Raw genomic sequence first — 26,915 nt, 5'->3', positions numbered from 1 at the left:
TACTTCACAAGGATGCGTTTTATATCTGCAACAATTTCCTTGGAGAATAAAATGACAGGTCCGATATCAATTTCCTCCTCTTCTTTTTTTGGCCAAAGCATTATAATATATAATGACATGTCATCCGATATAGACAAACTACTTTATATTATCATATATAATTTAAACTTGTGAATACATAACAATAAATTACCCCAAAAGATTCACTTTATATCAGAGTTTATAACTTACCTATCACTTTATATCCAAAATAAATTATATCACATATAATTTCAAAGCATACTATTTCACAATATATAAATTCATATCAGATTATATCATCAAATATAACATCACATCAAATTTGTAGCAACGAGGAAATGACGCAACTATTGACGAGTTTTTGCAACGATAAATGAAAGTGCTTATAACGACAAGTGGCCTTGTATCAAAACATACAACTTGTCCATCATATTATAACCAAAATAGATTACATCAAGGTAGTAAAGTTACATCATATTATTACTGAATATGTAAATTTATATATGGAAAAGATAATTTTAATGATTTTTAGCAGTAAGGAAATATTAAGGCGTAATGATTGTCACGAATGCCTGAAATGATAAGTGTACTTAAAATGACAGGCAGCTTTATATCAAAATTTATAACTCATCCAATAAATTTAGTACAAAACAGATTTACATCTTCTATATAATTACACGCATCTTACAACACATCCCATGCGAGGGGAATCCTATTGAGTGGGGTTATAATTGAATTTAACAGAAGTACATCTAGAGCACAAGGTCTCATTTGAATTCTTGTTATCCTTCTAACAGTCAAATTTTTTGGCTCACTAAATTTGATTGGATTGAACGTCCATAAGATGCAGTCTCCCAAGTAGCTGCTAAGTTGGATCCAAAACTGCAAAAAGCACTAAGCAGCTCAGCAAGAAATGGATTTAACAAGGCAAAGAATGCTTTAGTGCATGGCAAACTATCGAGCGCAAGATTCATGAGAATAAACAAACTTCTCCATATTTTAGCCAGGAGGTGAATGTTGCCAATCTCTATTGCAGAGATGATAGAGAGAAGAGCTCCACCTCCATTAGAATGGCGATGATGAAGACGAGAGTGCGACCCTCTTTCCTTCATCTTCTCTCACGAGCATGAGAATTAGCTCCTTCTTTCCTTCAAATTCACAGTTTAATCAATAAGGGCAAATGGCTAATTGCACAATTAGTCACCATTAAATCCCTTGGGAATCAGAATTATTTAATTATTTCATGGGACTTTTTGGTTATTAGATTTCTTCTTGGGGACCTTTCAATGATTCTCCCCTTTATATTCTTGTTTTATGAGAGGTACGTACAAGTTTTGAAAATAGAAGACATGTGCCTATTGTTTCAATAATAGAACTCAAGGATAGCATATAGAATTTACCCCCTATTACCGTACCATGCTCTTCATCTCATGGGCTGCAACATATCTTCATGATGGTTGTCGGGAAGAATAACATCCGGCACCTCCTCAATCTCATCTGCAGGCTAATGGTAATACCCAAGGAAAGTGATATATCACCACCGAATCATATATTGACAATGTCAACAACACATGGGGATGATTACAGTTTGACATCAAAAGATGGATTTAATTTCAGCTTGGGATCAAAAGATTCTAAACTTCCATTAAATGACCAGCCGTCATTAAGTGATATGACACTGATATTCTTCAATTTAACAATGATATTCTAAAGTTTAACATAAAAGACTTGTGTTAAAATTTGACACTAATATTTTCAGTAAAGGACCAAAGAGCACTAAGCAACTTGACGATATATGCTCCAAATTTGATATTAATATTATGAAATTTGACACTGATTCTAAAATTTAGCAGCAAGCAACGTGGGAATATTGTTGCCAAATTTTGAAATATTAGCCTCGAATTTCAGAATCTCGATGTCAATTTTTGGAATATTAATGTCAAATTAGTTAAGGATACTTGGTCTTTGCTCAAAATAAAGTTATGGATTTTTGGTCTTTTGCTGAAATTTCAGAATCGTTTGGTCCTAAACTAAAATCATTCATATTTTGTTTTCAAACAGTAATTGTCCCAAACACAAACCCGAGCACCCTCCTACCTGCCATAGTTCCAACAGACGCCACAACAAAAAGCCAACAATCATAACCAAGCAAAAGAGCTTGCCTGCCCATGATCCGCATGAGAGGTATCTAGAAAAGATATTAGACTATCAGCACCACAAGAAATATGGCAGCAATATTTCTTTCAAAGAAGAGGAAATTTATAAATATAATCAGACTCCTGCCCTTCCCAAACCATAAATCAATCTGCTAGCAACAGAGAATTAGACAATAGCAGATTTATGAATATTCCAACCTGAATTATACGCCCTCCCAAAAAAAAAAAAAAAAAAAAAGGCCAAAAGAAAAAGGAAAGAAAGAAAACTGAGGGGAGGGGGCACAACAGAAAAGTAGCAAGGGGACAAGTCTGGCAACAGCAAGCCAAAACAGAAGATTACAAGACTATAACACAGACAACTCTCAGCTTCATAGCAATTCCACCAGAAAAAGATTCGTTAGTGATAGTAAAATCCTCCAGTGAAACAAAACCTATCTATATCTAAGGGCCATCTTCATCTGATCTGTAGAAAAACTTGGTTAACTTGTAATATTCCATCTGTCCCTTTTCTCTGGTAAAATGCAAATTTAGATCCACTTCTTGGTCTTAGTGTCCAACAAAGGATTGGCAGCTAAAGCCACAGTTCTTGAGTTATATCACACCATGTAGATGGTGCATCCATCAGAGGAATTCGCATCTCGTTTAAAAGAGCTACCCACATTGCATAAATGATAGCATCCACCAAACTTGGGTATTTAACCTCAGTTGTGAATCCAAAATCACATGATGCTTTCTAGAAGTCCAAGCGATAGAATTACAACCAGGAAATGTTGAAAAACCCCTTGTTGATCACCTACCAGCCATGTCGCTCTCCCAATCTGCATCAGACTGAGTAATATTAAATTACTTCAAAACTCTCTTCGAATGAGTGCCCTAGGGAGTTTGTCTTGACTAAGCCAATTAACAGTACAAGCAATGCCAGGTCTTGTGTAACACATTGCAATGCCCCTAAATGCTCCTATATAGCTCAACATCCAAGAAGACATGACAATTGACAAGCATTTATTGATAGTTAAGTATTTCATGTCATAGGGGTGGGAAAAGGCTAGTCAGGAAGCATAGAAGTTTTATCTGGCCATTCGTGATTGTATTTCTTCCATATGAGGATTCCAGTCTCCAAACCTAAGATGAGCAAATTCAATCCCCAAGATGTAGCCACCAAGTAGAAAACTTGTGACTCATTTGGCTTGTAAGATGCAAATTTTTACCTCATCGCTGCTAGTAATAACCAGATCATCCACAGATACAAGATAGATGATGCTGCCATGGGACTGCTAGATGAATGGCAATGATCTGCCCAGGAAGAGATTAACTGTAAAGAGCAAAGGAGATTATTCAGCTTGTGAAACCATACTTTTGGGCTTCGTTTGAGCCCATAAATAGCCATTGTAAGCTTACATAAATTATACCAATTGAGGTATCAGTAGTAGGGACGCTCAAATCCTGGTATCCATGAACAATTCTTCAAGTAGATCAACATTGAGAAAAACATTGTTAAAGCCCACAATCTAATGCAATCTCCGATGGTGAGTCACAGGTATAGTGAGAAGAGTCCTGACTGTGAGTAGTTTTACGACAGGACAAATATATTTGTCTAGTTTGCGCCAGACTCTTGCAAGTACCTTTTGCTAAAAAAAATGCACTATTCCTTGCTATAGTACCATCAACATGCATTGTAACTAAATTTAGATTTAGATATCCATATGCACCCAATAGGTTTCCCATCTAATGGCAATGAAACAAGCTTCCGAGCTAAACTTAAAAGTGTCATACTCTTCCTTGCCTGTTGCTACACACTTGGGATCAAACTGTGTTAGTGAAAACAAGATAGAAATGAATCAGCGTGTGTAGCAAAATGTATTGGTATTAGAAACTCCTCATGGCTCAAAAGAACTTCTTTGTTTTGGTAAATAAAAGCTTCAACGAATTGGGTACCAGAAACTCCTCATGGCTCAAAAGAACTTACAAAAGGTACCGGCAATTATCCATGAAAAACCTCATATTGACAATAAGGTTGAAACTTAGGCCACTGCAGGGTACGAACAGGATTAACCTTCATTAGCAGAAATACCTACCTTTGACCAAACAACCAAACGATGAATTAGATTTAAGAGGCAGCAACTGCATCCAACATATGCTCCTTAGTGCCTATAGGTGTAGTTTCTGCTCTAGAGGCAGAAGAAGTAGGAACCACAGAGAGTGACTTCGACAAAGGTACTCCACGGTCATTGCTTCCACAATATGATGGCAAAATATGTTTAACAGAAGACCATGTACATGGAGGTGTGGTGAGCATTGATAACATAAAGATGGTAGAAGACCACATGAACTGATATCATGAATAGTTTAAGTACATGTTGAGTCTAGCTAGGAAAGGCGTCTTCATTGAAGATCACATGACATGACACGTATATGTGACATATCAACGTAAGTCTACCCTCAATATCGTCGCATGTACCAAATTAATACAGATGAAGCCTATCTGACGTCTGCTAGGGAGTATTATAGACCCTCGAATAGGAGAAGCATTCACATCCATACACTCAAAGGATAATGTAGTGAGGTGGTTTATGAAATGACTTTTTGCCTGGTGTTTCCTTGTGATGCCCTGATAGGGAATCCATTGATAAGAACAACAATGGTAAAGTTTCAAACCAATAACACAAGGACAGAGATCCTTAAGCTAATAGTGTAACCCCAATCTCAACCGCTTGATAATAATTCCTTTCAACCAAACCATTTTGCTTGTATGTAGATAGGTAAAGGCTGCTGTAAACCACATTCACACAAGTATGACTGAAGGGCTCTTGATTCCCCACCAAAGTCAGTTCGAAGACTAAATTTTCATGTCAAGTTGCAGCTCAGGATTTGAAGTTCTTAAAGGCTTGGAGAGCATTTGATTTCTTAGGAAGTAGATAAAGCAAAACAAAATGGCCACACGCATCAAGAAATGTTATATAATACCAAAAAACTGACGCTATTATGACTGCTGGACCTCATATATTATGGCCTAGTAGATTGGACCAACTACCTAACCATCTTTCTCAATCATCAATACAATTCTACACTTGAACTATATACTTAGCTACCCCAGCAAAAGAATCGACAAAGATTTAGTGCCATCGATAAATGATCCCAGAATATATTGCATTACCGAGGAAAACTAACGTATCAGGAAAACTTAAAAATTCTTTCAAGTATTTAGAGAAATAAAGTAAAACTCGATAAATAACAAACTTGCTCAAACAATAATGTATTAATCACACTTCACATGAGATATTCTGTGCATACCGTGAAAGACGTTCCAGCAGATTCTGATTATAGCACTTTAGAGCATGGTCATATACAATCTCAGTCCTTTTGGCAACATCATGCCAATTGTAGAGCTCCCTCATCTGCATAAAACAAAGCCAAAAAATAATAAACTGATTCATTCATTCAGAGAAAGAATTTTGAAACTAGATATTCACCCGCTTGTGCATCACTTGTGGATCAATCTCTGGCAACATAGAGATTCCTTTACCAATCGCTTGTACCATGGCACTAGGATCAGGTTCCGCCAAAACAATCATGTCTTCTGGCAAAACCTACAAGCGAAAAAGTAAAACCAACCTAAATTCCAGTATGACATTATTTTGACAATGATTAATTGATCAGAAACTTAAGTTCATGGAGCCTCAAAAAAGATTCAAAGACACATTCACATTTTGAACAGTTTAAGAAAGAATATCAATCATACATACCTCAGGAACACCTCCAACACGTGTGCTAACTGTTAACAATCCACAACTAGCAGCCTCTAATATAGCTATGCAAAATGCCTCTGTTAAGGAACTGCAACAGTAGGGGACCAAAAAGAATGGACAGAAGGTACAAAAGAATTGCATTTGTTAAAACGAAAAGTTTACAATATAATACCTACTACAGTTCTAGTTAATTTAGAACTATTGAATTCTCAGCTTCGAAAATTTATGGGAGAATGACAAAAAAAGAAGCTCAAAATTACTAAATCCTAAATCAAGTTTAATAACAATACTTTATTTGGTATTGATAACACTGAATTTGTAAATGACAACAAACTTTTGTTGACAATTATTTGGCATTTACAAATTTTCTTTTTTTGTCATTTTCCCAAAATTTATTTGATGCTAGGGTCAATACATATAGGAATAAAAATAACTACAAAATTTAAAAAATTATGAATCTAGATAAAATAAAACTAATCTAGATAAAACCAAATATATTATCTAATTTTATATTCCTAAAAATATCTTATAGAAACAAAATATTGAAACAACAAATTAATATTAAACTAATAACAAACTAATGGGCCCTTGACGGGCTTGGATTTCCTGGATATCATTCAACACTCCCCCTTAAGCTGAAAAATAGATATTCATCATTCACAACTTGCTCGTGAAATCATCAAACTTTGCTACTGATAACGATTTGGTCAAGATGTCAGTGTTGACTAGAAGCGGTGTATACTACCTCAACCCTTTGTCTTCTGTGTTTTTATTAACGAAGTGTTGATCTATCTCAACATGCTTCCTCCTGTCATGATGTATAGGATTCTTTACAATTTTGATAATAGAGGTGTTATCACATAACTCCCTCATTGGACCTTCTCGTGTAATCTTTATTTCTTTAAAGAGTCTATTGAGCCATATCGCTTCACATATCCCTTGGGCTAATGCTCTATGCACTACTTCAGCATTGCTTCTTGAAACTACAGATTGTTTTTTACTCCTCCATGTCACCAAATTACCTCATACGAAAGAGCAATAACCTGGAGTGAATTTCCTATCTTCAAAAAGCCTACCCAATCAGCATCTGAATAAACTTCTATTCCTCTTTGACTATTGTTCTTAAAAAATAATCCTTTTCCTGGAGTAGTCTTCAAATATCTCAATACTCTATTGACTGTGTTCATATGATCCTTATTGGGATGCCTAGTCAAGCATCTTACCACTTTTGTTGCATGAAAGATATTAGGTCTTGTATAAGCTAGATATATCAACTCTCCCACTAGCCTTTGGTACCTTTCTTTATCCACAAGAAGACAATCCTACCTTTCAAATAATAATTTAAGGTTCATTTCCATGAGTGTTGCCGCTGGTCAACAACCCAGCATACCTGTTTCTTTCAACAGATCAAGAGTATACTTCCTTTGAGATACAACTATACCTTGTTTTGATCTAGCAACTTCCATGCCCAAAAAATAACATAAAGATCCAAGATATTTGATCTCAAATTCTACAGCTAGGAACCTTTTTTGCGTTTTCCAATTCATCAATATCATCCCCTATAATAATTACACCATCAACATAAACCATTAAGATAGCTAATTTTCTACCAATATGTTTAACAAATAGGGTATGACCAACTTCACGCTGATTATATCCCTTTTTCATTACAGCATTGGTGAACCTTTCAAACCAGCCATGTGGTGATTGTTTTAGACCATACAACAACTTTCGTAGTCTGCAAACTCTGTTTTTATTTTCTCCATCTCTAAATCCAGGGGGAACATCCATATAGATCTCTTCTTCTAAGTCTCCTTGGAGAAACGCATTCTTTACATCTAATTGATGCAAGGGCCAATTAAAGTTAGCAGCTAGAGAGAGTAATACTTTGATTGTGTTAAACTTAGCAACTGGAGCAAATGTCTCCTAATAGCCTATCACATATTGTTGAGTGTAACCTTTAGCAACTTTATACTTAGTTACGGAGCCATCTGGATTGTATTTCTTGGTCAAAACACAACTGCATATGACTGTTGTCTTCCTTTTAGGAAGCTCAATTAATTCCCAAGTGCCATTTTTTTGCCAAGGCATTCCTTTCTTCATTAATAACCTTTCTCCAATTCAGGAATTTCCAAGGCATTGTGTATGTTTTTGGGAATATCATCATTAGAAACTCTAGCTGTAAAAGCGTAAAAGCTCTTAAGATAGGAGATAATTTCTCATAAGATATAAAATTACCAATGGAATGTTTAGTAGTGCAAGATCTTATCCATTTTCTCAATGTAATGGGCCAACTTAGGTCATCATGTACTGGATTTGAGGTTGGAGCAGATGATTGGCATAAGGTATGTGTCTCCTCATGCTACTGTTCTGGCACTATGCAAGTGTTTGATTGAGCTACTACGTCATTCTGGTTGGTCTAAATTGTTATTCATGTTTATCTCACTATTGGAACCATTATCAACAAAGCTAGGTTAGGTGATGAAGGACCAGGCTTGACAATACGTTGAAAATAAGAGGGTTGGATATGAGAAGGCTCAAGTTGTGACGTAAGGTCAAAAAAGGGATCATAAAACAGACATTCAATCCTAGAACACTCTCCCTGAATGGGCATTTTGTGAAAGTGAGGAAGTTTTACACCGAAAGTGAGATCATGTGAAACATAATATTTTTGGGAAGGTGGAAAGTAACATTTGAACCCCTTTCGAGTAGGAGAATAACCAAGAAAAATGCACTTGAAAGCACAAGCATCAAGTTTGGAGTGGTGATGAGAATGGACATAAGCAGTACAACCAAAGACTCGAAGGGGTAAGTTATTGATAAGAGGAGACGAAGGGTAAGTTTGAAGTAGAGTTTGGAGAGGCGTGGAGAAGTTTAGAGTATGAGAAGGCATACAGTTAATAAGGTAAGTAGAGGTAAGAATAGCATCACCCCAAAAGTGGCTAGGAACGTTGGAGGTAAGCAAAAAGGACCGTGTCATGTCTAAAAGTTGGCGATTTTGGCATTCTGAAACACCATTTTGTTGAGGGGTATAAGCACAGGAGTTTTGAGATGGATGTCATGTGTTGTGAGGTAGTTGGTGAAAGCGTGACTAAAACATTCTTCGGCATTATCAGTACGAAAAATTTGTATGCAGGCTTGGAATTGAGCTTTAACCATAGAATGAAATTGCTAGATAACAGGAAAAATAGTAGATTTGTCTTTTAGGAGATAAACCTAAGTAAAACAAGTGTGATCATCAATGAAAGTGAGGAACCAGCATGCTCCATTTGTTGTTCTAATTTGAGAGGGTTCCCATACATCACTATGAATTAATTCAAAAGGATGCAAAGACTTATATAGCTTGGCAGGATAAGAATTACGAGTATGTTTAGCCAAAGAAAAGATTTCGCAAGAAAAATTAGAAAGGTCTTTATTCAAAAAATAAGGATACAACTTTTTACAATAATCCATACTAGGATGACCAAAATGAAAATGCAAAAGCTTGATGTCATCTAAAAAAGACTCAAAAAGAAAACTAGTACAAACTGAGAAGGATCACACAAGGAAAGGTTTGCGGCTTAGGCTTGCATCACGGCAACTCTCTATTGGTTGAACTAATATAGATCATCATCACACTCACCCCAACCAATCATTCTCCCCAACCTCATATCCTAAAAAGCACAATCACACAACCAAAAGTTGACATCAACTTGGTTATAGGTGGTAACTTTAGCAACAGTTATAAGGTTGCAAGTTAAGCAGGAAACGTATAAAACATTCTCTATCATAAGAGTAGGAGACAGAATGATAATGCCAATCTTAGAAACATTAATATGAGAGGAATCCAACAATCCAAGGTTCAGGAAACGATTTAAGGTTACTAAATAGTGGAACATTGCTTGTCATTTGATCAATAGCTCTACCATCAATTATCCATGAATCGGAATCATGGCGAACAGAAGGATAAGCACAGAACCCATACCTGACTTGGTGGCTACTTAACCGGTAGTGGTACCCACTTTAGGGGATTTAGATTGATCGTGAGCAAGAAGGAGACATTATAGCTGATCAAGTTGTTCTTTTAACTAGTGAAATCAGGTTGGGGAATATCATCGAGGGATGCAAAATTGCCACGCCTCTCTTTGTTATCATTTTGTTTGTCATGATTGGGTTTGCCATGTAGTTTCCAACAGGTGTCTTTAGTATTGCAATGATCACAAAACCGGCATGGTTTGTTATCCATAGAGGAAGACACACAGGCAACCACAACAAAGGGCTCACTGGTCAAAAGGGAGTAGCTACCTGCAAGACTCTTGCGACTTTCTTCACATTTGACAGTAGAGAACACCTCATGAAGAGAGGGTAAGTCAGGAAGACTCAAAATACGACTTCTAACATCCTCATATTCAGGATTAAGGCCAAAGAGAAATTTGTAAATGCTCGGTTTCAATGAGTTTTTGATAATACTTGGCAAAAACAGGACATGACCATCGATGGATTTCGTACAAGTCAGTTTGTTGCCAAAGTTGATTTAGGGTATTGTAGTAGACACTAGACAGTAACAATCTTATCCCCTTGTTTGATAGCAAAGAGTTGTCTTTTGATTTCAAAGAGAACCGCAACGTTAGAGGTAGAAGAATAGAGTTCCCGAGCAACATCCCATATGTCTTTTAACACTAGTATAAAGCATAAAATTCTTTCCAATATCAAGAGTCATAGAATTAATAAGCCATGACATTACCTGACTATTCTCAGTACACCAAGAGACGAATTTAGAATTCAGTCATGGCAGGTTGAGTAGACCAACCATTAAGGAAGTCTACTGGCACTGGTCATGTGTGCGCCATACCGGTCAAATTGAAGCTAATTATCGGCCATGAGACAGGGAAGAGTAGTCGCATAACATGGGTAAGCAAAAAGGAGCAACGCACACTAGGAAGCAAGTAGAGAACCGAAAAAATATAGAACTATATGAGGATGCGATCGTGAACAGAGACAATCAAAATAAGCACATTGAGGGTTTTGAATAATAATTCTTAATTGATTTCATCACAATGTTACAACAGAATAAATAGGGAAAAAATGAATACATGAGGAGGTAGAGAGAAAAGAATCTAGAGAGATCCTAGCCGAAATAATAGGAGAATTAGAAATCAAAATTTAAAACATTCTAAATCCCTAATTAAGCTCTCCAATTGTGGCAGACTAGATCACTAGGTTAAGTAGGTCTAAACCTAGGGTTAAGGCTAGGGTTTTGGGCCCAAAGTTCGGCACTAACACTCCCCCTCAAGCTGGTGAGTAGATATCCTTCATGCCTAGCTTGCTTCTAAAGAACTCGAACTGACCCTAATCAAGTGGTTTAGTGAGAACATCTACCACTTGTAAGTTTGATCTTATAAAATTCAAATCAATTATCTTTGCTTCAACCTTTTCCTTTATGAAGTGCCGATCAATGTCCACATGTTTGGTTCTATCATGATGAACTGGGTTGTGGACCATTTGCAAAGCTGATTTGCTATCACACCATAACTTCATAGGTGAACTATAGTAATCTTCAATTCTATTAAAACTTGAGTTAGCCACATTCCTTCACACACTCCATTTGCTAGGGCCCTTAGTTCTGCTTCAGCACTACTTCTTGATACAATAGTCTGCTTCTTGCTTCTCCATGTCACTAGCTTACCCCAAACAAATGTAAAGTAGCCTCCTGTAGATCTTCTATCAACTAGATCTCTTCCATGGTCTGCATCTGTATAAACTATAATATCTCGTGTTGTTCCTTTTGTGAAGAAAATTCCCCTACTTGGTGTCATCTTCAAGTATCTTAGCATGGTGTATATTGCTTCCATATGCTGGTCTTGTGGTTTTGATGCGAATTGACTAACCACTCCTACAGCATAGCTCATGTCAAGTCTAGTATGAGATAGATAGATTAGTTTCCCAACTAGCCTTTTGTACCTTTCAGCGTCTATAGGTACTCCATCCTTCTTGTACTCTAGGTTGACTGATGAATCCATCGGAGTAGAGGATGGTTTTGCTCCAAGCATTCCAGTTTCTTTAAGCAAGTCAAGAGTATATTTCTCTGAGATATAGAAATCCCTTCTTTTGACCGAGCAACCTTCATTCCCAGAAAATATCTAAGACTAACAAGATCTTTTACTTCAAATACAGTTGCAGAATTTGGGAGTAAAAATCTGGAGTGTAGACTACACAAGTCCTTATATGGGTTGAAGCAGCCTCTTAGGACCTGGTTTGAGCAATTTACTAAGATGGTAAAAGACTCGGGCTACACTCATTGTCAAACTCTTTGTGAAGCACTCAAGATACAAAGTGTCTATTCTTGAGTTGTTTTATTTCCTCCAAATCATTCCGTCACCACTATGTCGCCTACATACACAATTAGAATGTATGTTCAAAGCCCGGCTAGTAGCAAAGGGCTACTCACAAACACAAGGAATTGACTACCAAGAAACGTTTGCCCCAGTAGCAAAAATAAATACAATAAGGATTCTATTATCCTTAGCTGCAAATCTCGAATGGCCCCTATACCAATTAGATGTGAAGAATGCCTTCCTAAATAGAGACCTTGATAGTAAACACCCATTTGCACCCAATAGCCTTTTTTCCTGTGGGTAACTTTTCTACAATCCACATTTGATTCTTCAATAGAGCTTTTAACTCCTCCTTAATAGCCTCTCGCCATCTTGGATCACTGTATGCCTCTTTAAATGTTGATGGAATTTCCTCCTCATCAATTTTAGTCACAAAACCTTTCATACTAGTAGATAAATGGTCATAAGAGACATAACGACCTATAGGATGTACAGTACATTGCCTTACCCCCTTTCTCAAAGCAATTGGCCATCCTGTGTCATCAGATTCTGGAATTTGGGTGGACTCTTGGCATTGCTGTGAGCTAGAAGGATCTCTATCCCTCGGTGCTTGCACATCTCTATCCTCTTTGTCTTCTTCTTCTGACTCATTTATTTCTCTGTTATGACTAGTTTCAGGGCTGTCTGTTCTAGTTTCCAAGGTAAGTTCTATAACAAGGGTAGGTATGTTGTCAAATTCAATTTCTGGTACAGTTTCTGGGCTGTGTGATTGGTAGTGGTTTGAAACAGGTCTATTTGCAGTGGTTTCTGGGCTGTCTGATTGATTTTCATTTGTACCAGGTCTGTTTGCAGTGTCTAAAAGCTCCCATTCACTCCTGTTCTCCCCCTGAATGGGAGATTTCGAGTAGTAGGATTGGTGTTCATCAAAGGTCACATCTAAGGTAACAAAAAATTTCCTAAGAGTAGGAGAATAGCACTTGTATCCCTTTTGAGAGGTGGAGTAACCAAGGAAAATATATTTTATAGCTCTAGGTTCAAACTTACTCCTGGTAGACATATGGACATAGGATACACACCCAAAGACTTTTGGTGGAATATGGGAGGTGAGGTTGGCATGTGGATATAATGTACTGAGTAGGCTCATGGGAGTTTGGAAATCCAGGATTTTGGATGGCACTTTATTGATAAGATGGGTAACAGTAAGTACTGCCTCTCCCCAAAAATGATTTGGGACATGGTGGGTTAGCATAATGGCACGAGTAATGTCAAGTAGGTGTCTATTTTTGCGTTATGCGCTACCGTTTTGCTGTGGGGTATTGACACAACTGGTTTGATGAAGAATCCCATGGTCTCTCAGGTAAGATTGTAATGTGTTACTCACATATTCCCTCCCATTATCACTCCTCAAGGTTCGGATTTGGGTTTGAAATTATGTGGAAACCATTTTGTAAAATGAAATGAATGTAGATGCAAGATCTGATTTTTCTTTCATAAGGTATACCCAGGTAACCCTTGTATGTTCATCTATGAAGGTTACAAACCACTTGGCATTTGTCATGGAAGTTATACGAGCTGGCCCCCAAATGTCAAGATGGATCAAGTTAAAGGGTTGAGATAGCTTGTGAGGCTTACTTTTATAGGATGCTCTTGTGTGTTTGGCTAATTGGCAAATTTCACAAGTCAACTGAACCTTTATTGAACCGAGGAAAAAGTTTGAACATATAATTGAAACTGGGATAGCCTAACCTATAATGCCACAACAATAAGTCTTTATTAGACAAAATACTAGTAAAAGCAGAAATGATCTTTGTGCTGAATAGAGCATAGTTCTTTTGTTTGGTGGTTTTCAAGTAATAGAGACCTTTTAGGATCTTAGCCATGCCAATCGTCTCCTTCCACTCCAGATCCTTAAAAACACAAACAGTAGCAAAAAAATACACATTACACTTATGGCTTTCAATTATAGTTCGAACAGAGAGGAGACTACAATTTAAATCAGGAGCATAGAAAACATTATACAAGATCAATTTTTCATTTATGTATGCTGTCCCAAAACCTGTTACTTTAACAGTCTTCCCGAATATTCAATGTACAAGGTCTTATATTAGTTAACAAGTCTACAATACCAGTCATGTGGTCTGTTGCTCCTGAATCTACAATCCATAAGTCCTGACAATGTACATCAGTTTTTAAAGCTAGGATTGTTTTACCTGTGTGAACAATGTATCCTGATCATATAGACTTCCCTCTAAGTTCGTGTTTCTCCAGTATTTTCTTGAGTAGTTCAACTTCCTCTCTATTCAATTCAGTTTCTGGTTCAGGAGTACTTTCAACAGTTCCAGTATAACCTTTGTTCTCCTATTTCTCTCCTTTTTTAGGTTTACCATGCACTATCCAACATACCTCTCGTGTATGGCCCTTCTTTTTACAGTGATCACTTCACCCTCCTGATTTAGGTTTGTCCTCCTCTTTAGAGGTGTCACGTGAGAAGAGAGCATTAGGTTGAGATTCTGCCATGTTTATGCCTTCATTTATGGTGAGTTTCTTTCTGGATTCTTCACTCCTCACCATGAAGAACACTTCTCTTAAAGGGGCAGATTTTCCAGGCTCATAATTCTGCCTCTTACATCCTCAAATGCTGCATCCAGACCTAAGAGGAACTTAAAAATCCTCTTTTCTTCTTTTATTTTTTCATATAGGGTAGCATTCCTTGAACACTTCCACTTATAGGTGTCATACATGTCAAGCTGTTGCCACTTAACAAACAAGTTAGTGTAATACTGGGCTACAGAAAGATTATTCTTCTTAAAATTGTGAAGAAAACTTTCAAGTTCCAGAATTGCTTATTTGTTTTTGAGAGAAGTGAACATATCTTTTGCTGCTTCCCACACCTCCTGAGCCGTTTGGAAGAAGGAAAAATGACAACTAATTTTTGTAGTCATTGAATTGATTAGCCATGCCTGAACCATGGAGTTTTCGACTTCCCATGCTGCATATTTCTGGTCCATTACTTCTGGTTTCTCTATGGAACCCATGAGATAGCTGAACTTGCCCTTTCCCATTACAAACAAGCGTACACTTGCAGCCCACTGGATATAGTTTTGTCCATTGAGTCTATGAATAGTAATAGACACAGGGCTTGCTTCTGCCGCAGGTTGAGTTGCTGAGGTCGCCGAGGTTGTTGCTGCTAACCCTAGAGGATTAGTCATTAACAGCTGCAGATCATTAGCCTCTTGTATTGAGCCAAAAATGACCATGGCTCTGATACCATGAGGGTTTTGAATAATAATTCTTTATTGATTTCATCATAATGTTACAACAGAATAAATAGGGAAAAACTGAATACATGAGGAGGTAGAGAGAGAAGAATCTGGAGAGATCCTAGCCGAAATAATAGGAGAATCAGAAATCAAAATTTAAAACATTCTAAATCCCTAATTAAGCTCTCTAATTGTGGCAGACTAGATAACTAGCTTAACTAGGTCTAAACCTAGGGTTAAGTCTAGGGTTTTGGGCCCAAAGCCCATTAGAATTCGGTGCTAACACACATAATTGAGGCAGGAAAATGGCTCTCATGAGAAGAGGTGAGCGACCAATCATAGGTGAGAAGAGGTGAGACACCAATCATGGGCTTGCAATCGCACAATAAATTCCATGGCTCATGATACCATGTTAATTTAGAATAAACCTACTGAGCTATTGAATTCTCAGCTTTGAAAATTTAAAATAACTACAAAATTTAAAAAATGATGAATCTAGATAAAATAAATCTAATCTAGATAAAACCAAATATATTATCTGATTTTATATTCCTAAAAATATCTTATAGAAACAAAATATTCAAATAACAAATTAACATTAAACTAATAACAAACTAATGAGCCTTTCATGGGCTTCGATTTTCTGGACATCATTCAACAGTTCTTATCCTTAATACTTATTCATGATTTTGACACAAAAATTACAATGGCAAAGTGTAAAAGAACCAAACTTGGTTAAGATATGAATTGTCTGAACTGAATTTATGCCATGGCTCAACCTGTGTGTTTTCCCACATTGTGCACGCTAGATGACCCATGAGTAAATGAGCAAAAACATAGAAAGTTCAAGAGTGACTAGCCTTTAAAGCAACACAAACAGCTAACAATCACGATCCATATAGAATGAAAAGAGCCTGATAACCTCAAAGTGCAAAAGCCTATGGGTGCAGATTGCACCACACCTTGATTGGATTAGGTTCTCATACAAATTGAGGCGCATCATACTAAATATTATGAACAAGGGAATTCATTAGTTAAACATTTGAGTAACTGCTAGTTAACACAACAACAATCAGCTATATCAGGGTCAATAACATGTTTCGCCCATCCCTTGGAGTGTCCCATACGAACCAGGTTTAAAATGGTGAAACTGACTGTGAACAAAACAGAATAACCAGTAAGCCTCCAATCTATATAAGAACAAAGACCTCAGTTAGTTGGTCACAGAGGAAAAGAAAAACAGAACAGAGAACACTCTCCCCCTTACACACTAGCATTTGAGAGGCTAGCTTATACTGATTCCTATAGGAACCTGCCTAAAGAACCCAGAAAATACAGAATAGAGATTTGAAAATAGAAAATATGACAAGTTAAAAACACTAGAAGAACTTGTATCTAAATCCTTAGCTAAAAGGCACAAGAATTGATCAAACTTTTGCAACCTAGAAGCATACGGGCCCACAATTAATGGGCCAAGCCTAAGTGAGGAGTGTGTGGAGTTTATGCAAAGGAAGGGGGGAGAGAGTGCTCTGTGATATATATATATATATATATTTGGGCAGAAGGGCTCAATGTGGGTTTTAAGCAGATTGTGGTTTAGTGAGGGAGAGCACTGGCATCTCAAATACGAGGTTGGGTTGGAGTGAGTTCAGCTTTCTTCATTTTATCATTTCCAATAGCTTATTGTCTGGGAGTCTGAGCTTTATTTCTGCCGTAAATTTCTTTCTTCCAACTATCTGAATATTTAATACAAATTCAGCATTAGATTTTTATCATTTGGCTTGGGCTCCATCAACTTGTCAAAAGAAAATTCTCATTCATAACTTCTCAATAACTGAATACAACCTAGTCTTTAAATAGACCCCAATGGGACTCTACATATTAAAAAAATATTAAAAAATATTCTAAAGATATAAACAATAAGATGCCATCTAACTAAATGAAATCAAGGATACCGCAACACAATAACAGGATAATAAATAATATCCTTGATATTCCTATTTGGCAACTCATATATCTAGAATAATAATTAAATCCTAAGTAAAATAAAACAAACTACTAACGAGTTTGGAAGATCTCTTGTATAATTCAAAATATCTAAAAGGTTCAAATCATCCTAATAATCCACTAAATACAAAATGACTCTTTGAAAAAATAAAATGACATAGAAAGATAAGATCTTTTATTTATCTTCCTCCATGTTTGCCCTTTGAAAATGGAATGCAACATAGGATAATGTTAGCACGCCACCTATTCTTTCCAAGCCTCTTTTTTGGTGGGGTTTCTCCTATTGGCCAACGTCATATAAAGTGACAAAATTGCCTCTTACATTCCCATCACTAGCAATCACACCCCACTCCTGCCTTCTCCCTCCCCCTCTATTATATTTGTCAGAATCCATCACCATTCGCCTCCACCCTCTACCAACTCGTCCCTCTCCCTTACTTTTTTCCTTCTATAACAGGTATGGATCAGTTGGGCCATCCATGGCCATCAATGACACAATATTATGGTCCCAAAACACAGGAATATTTAAGTCTCAATATCTGTTGATCCAACTAATTAGGTAAATTCCAAGCCTTAAAAACTAAGCAAACAGACTACCACCCTCAAACACATAAAAAGGAAGAGCCATTGCAACAGTCTCAATGGATAAAACACCAAAGTGTAGGTTCCCCAAACTGAGACAGATTTTTAAGCATTTACTTTCCTAAGGATGTCATTTAGAGCTAGAAGCAACAAGCATGAAAAGAACAATTGGATTTATTTTTTGTAGATGGTGCAAGAACCTAAACATGAAAACGCCTGCTGGCTAGTCACATTATAACTAGCAAAACCTAAGAACCTCAATACTAAGAATGAAAGTCATTCCAATTACACAGTTCAATTTCTACTTCAAATTAAAACTAACACATCATAATAAAACTTTTGCATCAGAAAGAGCATTTAAAACATGAAAAACTCAAAAAAGAAAAGAGGGAACTTTTCAGAAAATCATACCTGTTTAAGAAGATATGTCCAGATATTAGAACAGAACGAACTTGGTCATGCGGCACAGCTCCCAACATTTCAACTCGATCTTGAAGAGAATGCTTTTCTCTCATCTCTTCCAACCGCACCCGCTTTGCTCCATCCCCACCAATAACGAAACGGACCTACAATCATGTGTCATGCTTTTGAAATTCTATGGCTATGTAACCATTCTAAATATTAAAATTCATCCTAACAGCATTATATTTATTTTAGGGTTACTGAATATGGCTCCTCCATAAAAGCATCTCTAAGGCACTGATAAAAAAAAAAAAAAAAAACTTAAGAATAGCAATAAGAGGTTTCTAGAAAAAGATGCTCTAATGCATGTTGTTAGCTATCAAAAACTGAAAATGAAAAAAGAAAAAAAAATTCCAGCAGAACTATTTTCCCCCCTTTCTTGTGTGCGTCAATTAATACTAATCCTGAAACTAGGACTAGGGCCATGATAGACCATTTATAAAAAAATTCTTCATAAGACAATCGATGGACTTCAAATCTTATAAGGTACTGAAAGTCTAGTTTACTTCTACACATTCATTTAAAAGAAGGATGGGACAGGTGCTTTGCCTAAAGAAACTAAATCTCCATTAATTTTAAACAAATATGATCAACCTCAATCATCCACAAGAATTTTCTAAGTTCTCCTATGCCAGGTAAATTAACAAGCTCTTTATCAACTCACATTGGGATGTAAGCGGCATACTTCTGGAATAACTTCAACAAGCAAATCAGCACCCTTCCGGTAAACCAATCGACTTATAACAACAATCACAATTTCCTCTATGCTGGGACGCTCATCTGCTGGCTTGAACATGGCAGTATCAACAGCATTAGGTATAACGAAAACCTTTTCTGGTGGCAAGCCCGACCTCAACACAGTATTTTCTTTGCTCGTATGTGAAACACATATGGCTTGACTCAAATCTGCCAAGGTGAACTGCAAGACCTTGTTCATATGAATGCTTCCAATGTCAGCAAAGCCATACAGCGAATGATCTGTAAACACAACCTTGTATCCCATGGTTCTTGCATGCACAAGAGCTTCATGACAAAATGTTGAAAACGCTTGATGTCCATGCACCATGGTTATTCTTTCTCGAATGAGGATAGTCCTTATAATTGGCAGTAACCCGTACATTGTTGGTAGTGTATTTTGCATAAAGAATGGCCTCCATGGTACGTAGTAGACTTTCAGGCCTCCAGTCATATATCTAATCCCAGAACGATTTCCATACACATGTGTTGCAACCACCACCTGAAAAAGCATAGGTTACAAAGTTCATGTAACAGCCAACTTTATCCACATTATAAGCTAGGATAATTTGAAATTTATGGATAAAGTAGCTTTCCCCCAAAACTCAATATGCTAATTTAAAATCAAATAAATAAATTCGATGGAACAAAGCATATAAGATACAAAACCATATCAAAAGGCAAATTATTTTCTGCACTTTTACACTAAAGAAAGTCTCCAAGAAATCATGCATGGGGCTACATCTTTCTTTATAGCTTCCATAACGAGAATATTCATAAGAAAACCTTCTTTTATTAGTAATCTTCATAATTCCCCTCAATTCCTTCCACTCTCAAGCAGCAAAGACAATTATAAAAGAACGCTGCCAATGGCCAAAGGTTTGAAGATTCTAAGGACACAATGAATTCACAAATTCAACTCTGTTCTCTCACCTTGTGACCTAACTTCAGCAGGCATTGTGAGAGATAATATATGTGGCTCTCCACACCACCAAAGTTGGGATAGAAAAAATCCGAAACCATTAGTATTCTATGGTTTTGATGATCACCCATTTAACCCCTTCAAAAACCTGCGGTAAGTAAATAAGAAATGAAACAGGAGAGGAAAACACAACCAATCTTAATTAGAAGTGATTCCACAGGCCAAATGACAAGATATAGTGGAAAAAAATGAAAAAACTTCAGACATAATAAAAAAAAAACTGAAAAATTCAAATTTAACATTTATTTGGCCTATTTCTGGTTTGCAAGCCAACATTTTAAGAGCTACCTGTTGTATCTCTATCTGCCAAAAGGAAGCCACAATCATTTGATAACCATTTGTAATTGACATAATATCAAGCTCATAGAGAACAACTAACAATTGCTAGAGCTTTCCACGGCAAAGTAGTGCTACCAAAATTTTGAAAGGCATTGTAAGTGTACGGGTTGGAAATAGTTAATGGTAGATCAAGCTCGATCCCACAAAAAACTAAGTCAACTAGTGATTAGGCATTAATTTTTCTCATTTCATTTAAGTTGAACAAAAAAATTGAATTTAGATTGAGTGAAATGAAATTCAAAATCTAAATGAACAAAGAACTTAACAAATTAACACATGCAAATATTAAATTGGATAACGAAAAGTCATTAATCCCTTACTAGCTTCATAAACCTTGTTTTCACTTAATTGATAGCTTAAATGCTAACTTTGTTAATCTAGAGTATAATTAGGTAGAAATGCCTATCGGTCTACTTATAACCTCTCTCAAGTTAAATATGTTATGTTAACACAATTATTCAAAAGGAAAAACAAGTCAAACTCACTCGTCAACAATTACACGGGGTAATTAATTATATGTCTATCCTGATTACAGAATATATCACAATCTAATCCTTTATTATTTAATCTCTAAGCCCAATTAAAACTCCCTTTTGCCAAGGAAAATACTAATGCTCAAATTCATACTCAATCGTGGAGACATTAACAAACAAGATTAAGTAACCAAAATTAAGCATCATCAAAGTGAAAACAAAAGTCAATCCAGTAGCAAGTTCATATACCCTCTAGGTTGAAAAACACACTAGCCACACATGACTTTACTCAAATTCAGCACAGCAACGAAAAATTCGAAATCAAGAATCAAAATGGAAAGGAAGAAGAACTGAATGAACGTTGGTGAAGAGTGAAGACGGTGAAGCTGTGATGAAATTTAAAAAAAAAAAAAGCACGGCTAAACAAGAACCAAGCTCCATCGCAGACGATCGTGGTTCCTCCAAAGTCTGAAACAGCAACGGTGACGGCTTACCCTCTCTATCAAGAAGAATGGAACTCCAGCTCGAAGAATGGCCTTTCCAGCTCTAGTTCAGAGCAATGCGCTACTGCTCCTCTCCAATAAGAACAGATTCGTCGGCCTCTTCCCCTCATCCAGTCCCTCCACTCGCCCTTTGCTAGCCCGTCGCCTCCGACATAGCTCGAAGAACTCGTGTTTGGCTCGGTCCAGCGATTCAACATTCTGCACCTATCAAAACGCTGTCGTTCCCTCTAGGGGTTCAGCTTCTCGTGCTGGTACCCGGCCCGAGGGATGTTTGGATGAAATTAAACTATAATTTAAAGAATAACTTCTGAATAATAGATTTTAGGAGAATAGACTTTATGAAAAATAGATTTTGTAAAAAAATTATTTTGATAAAATGAGAATATTTAGATAGTTGTTATCAGAAGTACTTTTATATGTACAAATTACTAAAAATAGTATAAATTAATATGATAATTACATAAAAAATAGATTTTATAATATATTTTACTTTGAAGGACTAAAATTTTTAATAATATATTTTTTACCAACATAATTAATAATATATAACATAATGTAATTAGTAAATAATTAACATATGTATATATATTTAAAAAATATAAGATTAAATATGTTTACAGAAAAATAATTGAAGGATATTAAAATCATATTACAGTTGAGATCTATTCTGACAGGCACAATCATATCCTTTAATTTGAGTTAGAAGCAGAATAAATTCACTTTTTTTGAAACCACGGTTTTGATCCAACATCATGACTTGTTGATTCCCGTTTGATAAATTTTTTACTCAAACCATGATTTTGATCCCAAAACTATAGTTTCTGATATTTTTCAAATAGGCCCTTAATCTCCAAAGCGGCACCGTGTGTTTGCAATGGAGAAAGAAACAAACGAAATGAAGTCAAATAAAACGAGAATAAAGTAAAAGGTTAATCTGCAAATATAGTCATGAACCAACCACCCACCCACCTCCCATACGTGCTCATGCCCCCATAAATAAATTTTAGTATAAAAAGATACATAAAGTTATCAAAATGTTGCAAAAATGTCATGACCATTAATTATTACATGTTAACTGTTCATTTAACTAAATATGATAATAGATATAAGGTACCAATTTGCCTTGAAAGTATACAGTCAGAATTTATGGGTGTCCAGAAGTTATTTAACTCTCAATATCACCTTAAAAGTCACAAAAACAATTGGTTGCCATCACAGTCAGTTACTGTATTGGGTCTTCACATGCTTTGACAGAGAAGCTGGAGGGAATGCCATTTTGGTGCTTCTAGTTTTCTTCTTTGCCAAGACTGGCAAGAGTTGGGTAGAGGTGTAAGATGCCATGCCTTTTGTTCTTCAATGGAGCTTATTAGAAGGTGAAGAAGAGAGTCAAGTAGCTGATTGGAAAGAAGGTGAGTGAGAGAGAGGAATTTTCTAGAAGTTGATAGAGAGAGAATAGGGGATGATGAGGTGGAAAAGAGGAAGGGAGAATGAGTTGGCATGTCATGTGGCACGCCACATAAGCAACCTGGTCAAACTAATGATCAAAATTAACTGGGTTAACAGTCAAGGCAATATTACCACATTTTTGTGACTTTCAAGGTGGCATTGATACCTAAAAATCTTTCAAACACCCTAGCTCATGATCGTATACTTCCTGTGATCCCTACAATGATATGTATACTGATGTCGCTAAGAGTGTTTGATAATAGGGGGAAAAAAAGTGTTGGGCCATTTTTTTTCCAAGCTTGAGTAGGTACACTGAGCCAGCAGGCCTCATGAACACCCCTAAGGCCTAAGCTAATAATATAGAAGTACCAAAATATCCTTAACTCAAAAAAACAAAAGAAAAGGTAAAGATGTAAAATTATTTATAAACTTTTAATCAAAGTACATCAAACACCATATGTTTTTTTGCATGTGCAAAAATACCTATAGCCATGCAAATAAATTAATTCTTATAGTTTTGGCCCAAAAAAAGGAAAAAATGTCAATAAAAGACCTTTGAAATAGCGAAATCGCGAAATAGACACTTGAATAAAGAAATTGCTTAAAGAAACCAGATCTCAAATTGTAATTATCAAATCAAGCTTAAAACCCCAAAAAAAAAAAACCCTTCTTTCTTTCTTCTCTTTCCTCCTTCCTCGTCCTTCTCTTCTCTCCCCCATCAACTTATTAAGCCACCACCAATGCCTAAAAGATTACTTGGTTGCTTGCTCCAAAACCGTAACTTTCTTCCATGTTTTTCCCAACCTATTAATTTGCAATGGTAGCAATGAAAACATGTTAACAATGAAGCTTTCAGATTTAATTTCCTACAAAACAAATAATGCTAATATAGTGCTCTTCATATAAAGGCTCTCCTTATCCACAATTGATCGAACTGGGATGTCGTCTTCCGAGTCATCAAAAATTGTGATTGCACCAGATAATGTAGTATGGGGTGCAACCAATCGTTCTTCTCGATGAGCATTTTATTGGAAAACAAACTAGTTTAGATTGGTAATAAAAAACATGATGATTTGGATAAAGAAAATGGGAGTTTTCAATTGTTTACAGGTGGTGCAATAAATATAAAATGTAGAGAATTAAATGTTTTTGGTGTTTTAATTGAATACAGAAATGTTTTGGATTAAAAAGAAATTATGGTTAAACAGTCTCTTGATGATGAAAACTCAGCTATCACTGCTCCTTAAAATGATTAAGAGTTTTAAAAAGTCTCTAAGTCTGAAGAAAACCCCAAGTAATCATTTGGGTCCAAAGTCTTAATAGATGAAAACTCGGTTTAATCAAAGTTAATTAACATTTCCTAAAACATTATTGGAAAACACTTAGAGTCTAGATGAACAGATGATGTAAATGCCCTCAGAGAGTCAATTGACAATCATAGAATACCAAGCACACAGATTAATCACTAATGATCACTAATAATTAATTGAGCACAAGGATTCAAAACTGATATATTTATATAAATGATCCAACATTAACAGCATCCAATCCAAATACATTCAACAGTTTAAACACAAGATTTACAATCATAAATCAAGTCTGAAACAGATGCAGAAATCCCTAAATCTAGAAATCTCTAACACAGAATCAAATACAAATTTAGACTGATAACTCCCCTATTAAGTCTTGGAGCTCAAGCTTTATTTTCTATCACTGAGAGGCTAAGGGTTTAGCCTCTCATGTCTTCAAACTGATCACAATCGCTTCAGGTATGAACAGCCATGGGTGATGCTAAAAATGGGGTTGGAAAAATAGAGAAGAAGATAGTTATAATGGTTTAATCGGTTCAGAAATACAGAAAATAATGAAGAGATAAGAAAAATGAAGGTTTTAGATGTGGGATTAATAGAGACTTGAGAGGAGATGATGGTAGCTCAACCCTATGCAAATCTGCAGAATGGGAAAGTGTGTCTTCGTGGTGGCTGCCCTCTTAGGTGTAGAAACTCAGAAACCTATTCCAAAACACACAGCTGCACTTAACACACTCAGGCCGCAACCTCAAGAGTGTCAGGTCATGACTTGGGGGTCCAGGTCAAAACCTCAAAAGTTTCATGTCGCGACCTAGGAAGACAGAGGGCATTCAGTCTTGACTTAATTCCAAAACGCATAGTTTCATTAAAAGAGCATCCAGATCACGACCTCAGCAATCCGTGTCGCGACCAAGGGAGGCAGAACACTCCAAACTCTTGTGTTTTGGTCCTTGTAATATTGTGGCTCCATCATTGCTTTATCTTGGGTCTTAGATCCTTCTTTAGTTGCGTGAAAATCACAACAAGGGAGCTTTGTAAAGATAACAAATTATAGATGAAGACAATTATAATTAAGGAAGGAGAATTGACCATTTTTACCCCTTAAATAGCAAAATGCAATGCATGAACCAATATAATAAAAAAAAAATTATAAATGCATGCATAGTGAGGATAAAAGTGTTGCAAAACATCAAAAAATACTTGAGAAAACCATATAAAGATAAGATTCTATGAACAATCTTTCCTTAGTCCATAATCTCATTCTAATATAGTATATATCTATTACTTATGGAACAAAATCTCCACTCATGCTTGAAAGACCAACTTCTGGCTCATCACAACTCAAATCAAAAACTACTATTGTATATAGCAGAAATAAAGTAATTATGCACGATGAAAAAGTAAATGATATCTAAGAATTAGAATCATTGCTGATACAAAGATAAGTCAACGAAATTACATCAGTTAAATCACTGCAAATGACAAGTCTAGTATGAAAAATGACAAGTCTAGTATGAGAAATAACAAGTATTAGAAAGGTGTTCATATCAACTTAAGTTTTAGTAGAAATTGACATTATTTCCACAATTTATTTATGAATGACAAGTTTAGTACAAGAAATGACAAGTCTAGCATGAGAAATGACAAATGTTGAAAAACTATTCATATTAACTTAAGTTTTAGCAAAAATTGGTAGCATTTCCATAATTTATTTGCGAATGACAAGTCTAGTATGGAAAATTACAAGTCTAGCATGGGAAATAACAAATGTTGAAAAACTAATCACGTTAACTTAAGTCTTAGCAGAAATTGGCAGCATTTCAACAATTTATTTGCACATGATAAGTCTAGTATGTGAAATAACAAGTGTTAAACAACTATTCATATTAACTTAAATTTTGACAGAAATTGGTATTATTTTCATAATTTATTTACAAATGACATGTTAAGTGTAGGAAATGACAAGTTTAGTATGAAAAACGACAAGTATTGAAAAGCTATTCATAGTAACCTTAGTTTTAGTAGAAATGTGGTTAAGCGAAATAACAAGTGTTGTCATTAGGTTTCTCATGAAATGAGCTTACTAAGAAATTATCATTATTTCCACATTACATAGCCAAATGACAAATGTGTTAAGTGAAATAATAAGTGTGTCATTGAGTTTTTCATGAAATTAAATTTCATGACAAGTTGCCATTATTTCCATATTTCATATCAAAATGACAAGAATGGTAAGACAAATCACAAGTTAGGTAAGCAAAATGACAAGCCTGCGATTGGGTTTATGATAACATTATGTTTTATGAAAAGTCATTATTATTTCCACATTTCATAGCGAAATGACAAGAATGGTAAGTCAACTAACAAGTTTGGTAAGCGAAATCACAAGACTATGATTGAGTTTCTCATTAACTTCAAAATATTAAATAGATTGACATTGTTATCATTTAGAAGTGATAAATACAAAATGTTAATATTGTTTTGCCCATAAACAAAATACCAACATTTCCATGTTGTCATGTCATGTTGCTGACAAGTCTGCAGTTATAACAGTACTAAGGAAAATTACAATAATGGTG

The 26,915-nt window shown here is 35.8% G+C and overlaps 1 protein-coding gene across 21 annotated transcripts; it reads right to left on the bottom strand.

Moving 5' to 3' along the window:
* Positions 1 to 606: 606 nt before the first annotated feature.
* Positions 607 to 21,720, bottom strand: LOC114754134 (phosphatidylinositol N-acetylglucosaminyltransferase subunit A). 21 transcript variants are annotated; one of them, XR_003741112.1, is made up of 11 exons: positions 21,572 to 21,720; positions 20,217 to 20,353; positions 19,213 to 19,785; positions 18,498 to 18,652; positions 5,921 to 6,011; positions 5,648 to 5,764; positions 5,469 to 5,572; positions 2,119 to 2,209; positions 1,422 to 1,525; positions 1,010 to 1,169; positions 607 to 903 (listed from the first exon to the last, which is right to left on the bottom strand). XR_003741112.1 is itself a non-coding variant. In XM_028942881.1 (10 exons), the coding sequence occupies exons 2-9, from the start codon at positions 20,334 to 20,336 to the stop codon at positions 1,445 to 1,447; spliced, it is 1,332 nt and encodes a 443-aa protein (XP_028798714.1). In that variant the 5' UTR covers positions 20,337 to 20,353; positions 21,572 to 21,720; the 3' UTR covers positions 607 to 1,168; positions 1,422 to 1,444. The 21 variants fall into 21 exon arrangements, 13 of the variants coding, with proteins under 13 accessions (XP_028798714.1, XP_028798715.1, XP_028798718.1 ...); XR_003741111.1 differs by having other exon boundaries at positions 1,437 to 1,525; XR_003741110.1 differs by having other exon boundaries at positions 1,082 to 1,169; positions 1,437 to 1,525.
* Between the last annotated feature and the right edge of the window lie 5,195 nt (positions 21,721 to 26,915).

Source organism: Neltuma alba, unplaced genomic scaffold, assembly GCF_004799145.2.
Source record: "Neltuma alba isolate B1F8T4 unplaced genomic scaffold, ASM479914v2 tig00010087_pilon, whole genome shotgun sequence".
Taxonomy (NCBI): Eukaryota; Viridiplantae; Streptophyta; class Magnoliopsida; order Fabales; family Fabaceae; genus Neltuma; species Neltuma alba.
The sequence above is the reverse complement of the archived record's forward strand: the minus strand, read 5'-3'. Positions and strand labels throughout refer to the sequence as shown.

Bases quoted from the DNA above. Each gene is read 5' to 3' on its own strand.
- LOC114754134 (XM_028942881.1), bottom strand. From the start codon at position 20,336: ATGGGTGATCATCAAAACCATAGAATACTAATGGTTTCGGATTTTTTC. The intron at 6,012-18,497 runs GTATGATTTTCT...CTACTGTTGCAG, and splicing joins GGACATATCTTCTTAAACAG to TTCCTTAACAGAGGCATTTT. The intron at 2,210-5,468 runs GTATGCACAGAA...TATCTTTTCTAG, and splicing joins CTGCTGGAACGTCTTTCACG to ATACCTCTCATGCGGATCAT.